This window comes from Habropoda laboriosa, unplaced genomic scaffold (genome assembly GCF_001263275.1).
Source record: "Habropoda laboriosa isolate 0110345459 unplaced genomic scaffold, ASM126327v1 scaffold336, whole genome shotgun sequence".
In the NCBI taxonomy this organism is placed as follows: Eukaryota; Metazoa; Arthropoda; class Insecta; order Hymenoptera; family Apidae; genus Habropoda; species Habropoda laboriosa.
Window position 1 is genome coordinate 239746 of NW_017100454.1, and position 8494 is coordinate 248239.

The 8494-nt window shown below is 33.2% G+C and overlaps 2 protein-coding genes across 2 annotated transcripts in view; one reads left to right on the top strand and one right to left on the bottom strand.

The window, feature by feature from the left end:
• LOC108575915 (RNA-binding protein 39) overlaps window positions 1–2682 on the top strand; it is a 5813-nt gene extending 3131 nt beyond the window's left edge. Inside the window, 6 exon segments of the mRNA XM_017938849.1 lie at window positions 707–1021; window positions 1132–1339; window positions 1414–1680; window positions 1761–1956; window positions 1959–2094; window positions 2358–2682. Of these exon segments, the coding sequence (XP_017794338.1) occupies window positions 707–1021; window positions 1132–1339; window positions 1414–1680; window positions 1761–1956; window positions 1959–2094; window positions 2358–2655 (1420 nt within the window). The 3' untranslated portion in view covers window positions 2656–2682.
• Window positions 2683–4549: 1867 nt separating this feature from the next.
• On the bottom strand, window positions 4550–6833 carry LOC108575933 (2',5'-phosphodiesterase 12-like). The gene is made up of 6 exons (XM_017938874.1): window positions 5940–6833; window positions 5713–5852; window positions 5339–5625; window positions 5108–5260; window positions 4902–5022; window positions 4550–4815 (listed from the first exon to the last, which is right to left on the bottom strand). The coding sequence occupies exons 1-6, from the start codon at window positions 6776–6778 to the stop codon at window positions 4553–4555; spliced, it is 1803 nt and encodes a 600-aa protein (XP_017794363.1). The 5' UTR covers window positions 6779–6833; the 3' UTR covers window positions 4550–4552.
• Window positions 6834–8494: the final 1661 nt, after the last annotated feature.

Here is an 8494-nt window from a genome sequence, read left to right on the forward strand (position 1 = left end):
CCTTTAGTATTATAGACTGAAATATATACTTATTTGATTGTGAACATTTCAAACTAGTCATTTGGTACATACATATAGCTGTTTGAAGTTATATTCTCTTTGTTATAGACCCCATACAATTAGTGTAAATGCTGGTTATTTTCATAATTCCAAAGGTTAGACCTGAAGATGGTAAGTATTTAGGAAGAATATCTGTACTACAGATTCTGTTAAACATCTGAAATTAAATAAAAAAAAAGTATAAATTAAAAAAATATTTTTTCATAGCCATTAAGATAAATAAATCAAAATATGAAGTAATAACACTTGTACAGGTGTTAGCTACTCCTATGATATATTGATCAAGTTATTTCTAGCACATGTGTACCTTTATCTATATAGTTCAGTAAAGAATTGCTTTATTAATGTTAGCTGTACGTTTGCTTCTTCGATTGTGTTTATTAATTACGTCATTCTGTAAGAAATAAGGTTTTGTTTTCTCTAAAGCTTTCCGATTTAAGTGTTGAGAAAAAACAAAAGATTCTTATCACTAAGGGTTTGGATTCATAAATTGAAACGTTATTATTTAAAAAAAAAATTAAAAGCAATTGATAAAATTCATTTATTATTTTTAATCGAATATGCATTGCGTATCATATATACATATAAATCTCGTTATTTCAAACTTTATAGACTTTTAACTGGAGTATCGTTTTCTTTTTTATAGGAAGAGCAAACATCGTTCCCGTTCCCGTTCTCGATCGCGAGATCGCCGGGAGAAAGATCGTCGCGATCGCGACAGAGATCGAGATCGAGATCGAGATCGCGACAGAGACAGGGACCGTGATCGTGATCGTGATCGTCGACGCAGATCAAGATCAAGAGATCGAAGAGAGCGCGATAGAGACCGTGATGGCGAGAGAGATAGGGATCGACGAGACAGAGATCGAGATCGAGACAGAAGAAGGAAACGATCACTCACGCCGATTACGCTTCCCAGAGCAAGACTACCGTTTGGAAAAGGTGTCAGCCCCCTTGGCATGTAAGTGTGTAAGCGTTCGTTATTACACTGAAATGACAAGAACAAATGTGCTTGCTTTCTTCGGTAATAGTTCACGCCTTTAGTGATTATATTTGTTATATTTATTTCAGCAGAAATGACGAATTAACACCAGAAGAACGGGACGCCAGAACTGTGTTCTGCATGCAACTGAGTCAGCGTATACGTGCTCGTGATCTAGAAGAATTTTTCTCGAGTGTTGGCAAAGTTCAAGATGTCCGACTCATCACATGCAATAAGACAAGAAGATTCAAGGGTATAGCATATGTAGAGTTCAAGGATCCTGAAAGTGTCACACTGGTGAGCTAATAAGTAACTTGTGTTTAATATTGAGTTTGTTATCAGTTATTAAATTATTTTGAATCTTCTTTCAGGCACTTGGATTATCGGGTCAGAAGCTCCTCGGTGTTCCTATAGTAGTACAACACACGCAAGCTGAAAAGAATCGCATGGGCAACTCCATGCCTAATTTAATGCCAAAAGGTCAGACAGGTCCTATGAGGTTATATGTTGGATCTCTTCACTTTAACATCACAGAAGATATGCTTCGAGGTATTTTCGAACCTTTCGGTAAAATTGACAACATTCAGCTGATCATGGACCCAGAGACTGGCCGAAGCAAAGGTTATGGATTCTTGACTGTATGTATTAAAGTATATTACAAATTGCCTAATTAGACATGTTTCATTATTTCTTCTAAAATATATTTATTTGATTATAGTTCAGAAACGCGGATGACGCGAAGAAAGCTTTAGAACAGCTGAATGGTTTTGAACTTGCTGGAAGACCCATGAAAGTTGGCAACGTTACAGAACGTACAGATTTAATACAAGGTCCTTCTCTGCTTGATACAGATGAACTGGATCGAAGCGGTATAGATCTTGGTGCTACTGGAAGGTACGAAATATTAATTAATTTTATTATTCATATAATCCTGCAGCCGCAAATGCATTGAACATGGCTCCCGTCATGTCAACGCCACAGCCACCTCCACAAGCTGCTCCGCCTATAGCGACGCAATGCTTTATGTTGTCGAATATGTTCGATCCACAAAAGTAAGTAATAATTACAATTTTTATATTATAAATGTGCATATATGTAGACCTAGTGTTAGATCCCTTTTCCTTTCACTGGGGGAACGATTATGCTAGATAAATGATGTTATTTGAAGAACTTGTTGCATGCATATCAGTATATGCATGTTGAAAAATGATAATATAACAGTACTTTCAATAATTAAGTGGTTTAACTTCTTTAAAAGTTTATCTTAAGAAATTAGGAAGGAAATTAAACTCAGATGCATTCTTTTCTGTTTCAGTGAGACCAATCCAAATTGGGCGAAAGAAATACGCGACGATGTCATCGAGGAATGTAACAAACACGGTGGTGTACTACACGTGTACGTGGATCAAGCCTCCCCTCAGGGTAACGTTTACGTTAAATGTCCGTCAATAGCAACAGCAGTCGCGGCTGTCAATTCGCTACACGGTAGATGGTTCGCTGGTCGGGTGATCACAGCCGCGTACGTACCGGTTGTAAATTATCATTCGTTGTTCCCTGATGCGATGACCGCTTTACAATTACTGGTCCCGAGCGCGCCACGAAGGGGAATGTGATCTTAAACAGTGCAAAGGCGAGTTATAAGCGTGTAAATTCTTATAGTATTATATTCTTTCTTACTGATACTGAAAAGAAATTTTTGTTAGTAAGAACGGAATCACTCGAGTATCATTTCAAATCATATACAGGTTTAAATAATTGATCCGCAGAGTGCAGAATAACATGATGAATCTGCGCGAACTATTCATACGTTCATAAGGGTTACTATAGTTTTGTTTTGTTTTATGAAAGTGATAGAGTACGTATTGGTCGTACGTATTCGGTGTACAATTTCGAAAAACACTCATTCAATACTTGACCAATTAAGTACGCGACGACGCTGGAAAGGATTGTCTTTGACTACACCTCCAGATGCTTTACTACAATACGAATACGAAATTGTCCCTTCAACAGTTATTTATTAATATAGTACAATGATTTAAGAGTATTTGTGTGTATCCACGTATTCAGATTATACTTTAACAGATTTAGCGCGACAAAAAGATACCGAAAGAAAACTTCGTTGCCTTATTTGTTAAATATATATTGCACGACAGATAAGTATCTATTGAACAATTCTTTACTATTTACCTGTAATGTTTACAAAGTTGAACAATTTCTGACGCTTAACCTGTTAAAGTAAAAGTAATTATTAAGCGAATCGTGAGAACAAAGTAGGAAGATTAATTCGTTATGGTCCCCGTGGAAGCATGCGTTAGAAAGTGGTAATATATGTATGTATAAGAGAAATATGTTATAGAATTTTCTTTAAAACTTTGTGATCATAAAAATGTGCACAGCAGAGGTTCTTCAGAAAAAACGCATAGATGTGTTTTTATTAATAGGGAAAAGTGGGGAAGGTTTCTGAGCAAGAAGAAGGGGTCTGCAGGCAGTGAACGAACATTTTTGAAAAAATAATAAATTACCACGAAAGTAACATTTAAGGCACTAATTTACACAGTAGTTTTTCATACATTTATTCAATGGTTCACTTGAAATGGCCTTTTAACCATAGAATGATTTGATAGTCAGCTAGTTTTCAACGTTATACAATTTTAAAGAATAACTCATGCACCAGAGAATTTTTAATTACAAACGAGTAATTAATATTGCGCCGAGTGTTCATATTAAGACAGTGAGTATGTAAACATTAAAAAAATTACATTGATACTTTTTAAGTATAGACACTTCTATAGCGTTGTGCATAAAATTACAAGACATTTTAAAGGTTTTTAACATAGATGAAAGAGTTTTGTTTCTTCGAAGGGTGTTATAATTTGTAGAAACAGAATTCAACACTAGTTATTCCTGCAGACCTCTGTTGATAACAAACAAAAATCCAATTACAATAATCTGTATAAAAAATTTTGTAAATTAACACCAATCATTCATATATGTAATAACGCTACTACCGTAAACTTCGTATTACTGAAACGTGAATGTACACTTTGGTAATTATAAATTAAAAATTAATGTGATAATACGATGTGGATGTGAGAATGTCCTCTTCTAGAATACAAATGTACATGCGCAAAATAATAATTCTTCGACATTTATTCGTTTATATACGTGATAACTTAAGTGACTGTAGCATATGTAAGGTTTTCATTTCTTATTTTAGAATAGAATACAAAGATTATTTTTTAACCATTCGCTGTATGTATCTAACTTAGATTACAAATACTATTTTGAAAACACTGAGGAGTAATTTTATTGTGTACGTTTTATAAAAATTCTACAAAGTTAAAATTATTATTTAATAAATTAACAATAATTGAAAGCTGTATATCGTTATATTTCAAGCTGTATATAATTGGTTTGAACCCTTTGGAAAAAAAATTCGTAAGGAAACTATAAAAAAGTATCATGTATTTTTTTAATTAAATTTCAAGACATCAATTCGGTGGTTTACATTTATTTCGACCATTTTAAATCAACGCACAATGATATATGATCACTTGGAAATACTACTGATGGAAGTCCTGTATGCGCTCTAAGTTCTTCTTCACTGGGCATCGGTATAACTTGTTCAACTTGCAAATTATTTGTTTGATAAAATATGTAATCCAGACAGCCCGAAAAGGTAGCTGTATAATTTGTATATTCCGGAGTACCACAAGCACTAGCGAAATTTAAATCATGTTTGATAGATACATTTTCCACATACTCTTCAGGATCTATAATTGTGTAATATAGATATATGTTTAATACGAATCATGAAATATTTATAAATTATTATGTAACAGAAGTAAAAACGACTTACCGGAGTTCCAATCACCATGGTCTTCTGGTATATAATTTTGGGTAATTAATTGATAAACTGCATTTTGTGGCACACTGTTAAAGTCGCCACAATATAAAATGCTAACGCTGCATTCTGGGTGCTGACAATTTTTAATACATTATTAAGGGAAATATATTAAAAATGAAGATTTAACAAATTTTTAATTGATTTATTATTACAAGTACCTCCGTTTTCATTTTATTGGCAAATGTCTGTAAATACAATAAGCCATGATACGCTTGTAACAAACGTATATGATCGGCTTGCGGTCGAAAGTACAAGTGCGTATTTCCAACGATTAAGATTTCTGGGTTTTCTTTAGATCGTAATACTGCTACCTATAATATATACTATACTATAACTAATTATTAAGAAATTAAGTTTAATAATAGTATGCAATTATTAGGTTTTGGTACCTGAATAATTGTATTCCTATTCAGGAATGTTTTCTTTACATTGTCATTCTGAATTAGTGACAAAACGTTATTAAATTCATTTAAGTTTGTATCTTGAGAGATAACACTATAATCACAGATCAATTGATCAAACCTTTTTTGATTGTAAAATATTGCTAAACCCTCCTGCAACTCATTTTTCAAATTAAATATGCTATCATAATTTAGTTCACTCAAAGCTGGTACCAAATCATGCTCATAAACTTTACCATCTACTTCTTGCAGACATATAATGTCAGTGTTATATCCTGTAGAAATTTATTACTATCATTTAAATGTTTTTGCTTTTATGAGTACAAAATATTAACTATGAAAAAAGAAAGTAAAAGAGATACCCATTAATTCTTTGAGAAGTAGCAGTTTTCTGTAATCCATAGATAAAGCATAAGATGGACAATAGGGATACAGAGTATCTTTGGACAGAGAAGTTGCTGAATATATATTTGCTAATATATTGTAAGATGTTACTCTAAAACTAAAATTTCACTTTTACAATTTTATAACAATTTTTTGAGTACTTAAAATGAGTACAATTTACTTCAAATTTTTATTAAACCTTTACCTTTTACCAGATAATTTATTACTGGTAAAAGCATGTCTGGTATCAAAAGGACATGGACCTGGACCAGGTAGTACAATATCCTTTGATATAAGTTCTATCATAGGACCACTTTGTGTCTCATTTCTTGGCTCACATGATATTTTTAATTCGCATCCTAAATCAGACATATTAGGTACATATAAATATCCTTGCCCTATGTGGGTCCACGTAAGTCCATCATTTTTATACCAATTAAAAATACATTTCGTTTTATCTATGTGTATTGCTTCAAACTTTGAGGGATAAATTGGAAAATCAACCAAAATGCTTGCTGGCAATTCTATTTTGGTTACATAAGGTATATTCTGCTTCAATACATACTCTGTATCAAAGATGACCAATTTTATGTCTGATGAATTTTCCAAAAGTGATTTACATGTAAGATTACCATCAAGGATAGACTGATTTCTTACAAATTTAACATTATTATGTTCTACATTGGTTACTTGTTTTTCTTCTAAGATTTCATTTGTATTCTTATTCTTCTTTTTCTGTTTTTTCCAGTACTTTTTCATAATATAGGTATTAATATTGGTGTTTATTCTCTGAATAAATTTGGTTATGGAATCATCCACCTGTCTGTCGAAATTGAATTGTCTGTCCACGTTTAACTCGGGATTAATATAACGAAATGACATCGTAAACTTGTTATTGCTTTCTTCGTGTAGTATAATAGCCTCGTTCATTTTTAATCGTACTACTGCTGCCGAATAATTCTTATAAAATGCTTGATAAACTTTTGTAATCGGTAAAAAAGGGGTTCGGCACTTGGAATATAAATTACAAAATAACATTGACATTTTACATACTGATAATTTCCATCTATTTCAAGATTTAACAATTGAAAAATAAACCTTTAAGAGTACAATGACATAAACACAAATAATAAATCCGAAAAGTATGCGGACACTTAACTAAACTATTCTTACACTTCGAGCATGGTCTCAGTATACAGAGTGCCATCTCTCGTCGTCAAGCGAAAACAATATTATAGGACATGCTGTATCGATGATCGATCAGATTAGTTAAAAACTTAATTTGCATAAAACTGTATATGTAAAAAATACTGTGCATGGAGACGACATAAAGAAGCATAAAGTACTTGAACAGAAAAATTGATGCACGAAAGGAACACGAGAAAGCTCCTGTAACATTACGTCGTGATTGAATGCAAAACAACCTTTTACATTATTTGCCAAATTGCTCAACATACACGGTGCATATGGCCCACCTGCTCCCCAAGCAGATGCCGTGGCGCACAGATTTTTTATTTATTTCCGCTGCTTAATGTTGAGATCGCGGTAATGGGAATGTAGGGCGGAGAAATTTTGCTCTGCTTTTCTGAACTTTTTGGCTGCATACACACGACGAATTCCTTTTGCCAAGCCTTCGCAGACAATTTCTTAATTCGATCTTCAATTCATTATATACCAATAATAACTCACAGTTACGCTTCTCCATCAGAAAAAAGGAGAATGTACGATCAGATTCAAACTTTTACGACTGACAAACTTTTTTCACTTATATAAGTATGTAGTCGAAACTGGTTTTTGGCCCCTCGTTTTCGCTATCGTCAATTTGCTGTATTATCGAGCGTGCTCTTATTTAATATTAAAGTACATTATTCTAATTCACTTTTCATTCGATCGAAATACGGAATACAATCGATCTATATACATACATAGGCATTGCGATAACAGTTGCTCAACGTTTGTTTCAAAACGCTAGTAAAGAGGATCCTTGCACCGTTTGGTGAGGAAAAAGCACTCTGGCAATAGGGATCGAAGTGAACGTGAAATTGCGGTAACAATTGCTACCGGATGAACATTTTCATAATGACGCGTGCATGCGTCGGGTGGCTCGTTACGTATCGATATAATAATTAATTGGTAAGATTATCGTGTTTCACGTTGATAGCGTGAAACACTCCAGTATATCATTATCTACTGATGAGGACATAAATAAACGTGTCAGATTGTATTTATTTACGAAAAAATTTACAAGTTGATTTTCATGCGAATAGAAACGTTAACGCTGACATGGAGCAATGTAATTTGCAAATTACTAGAAGTAATTTACTTATGATTAAGTGATAGAATAGAATAATAATCTAACTGTATTCTCAACTTCCTATAACCAATAATAACTATATGGTTGGTGTAATTTTACTTATGGCAACTATTTACATTATTAAATTGCAATTTTTACGCTTCATTGTGCTTTATGCTTATTGAGCAATATCAATCACACGGAGATTTCACGGTGGTATTATTACCATTTAAAAGAGGTATTTATTAAGTCTCATTCGACATCAATTATTTCACTGTTGTGGCATATTGTACTGTTGTCGTTGCATGGTGTCTTTTTTCCTCTCTCTTGTGTGTGTAGGAGTCGAATAAATTATGTAAAATGCTAAGAAGCTGTGTAAGTGATCACTGGGTAATGTTGATTGTATTACAACTGGCGTCACGCCCTGAATTTTATTTACTGCCTTTAACTTTGCATGAGGATGTATT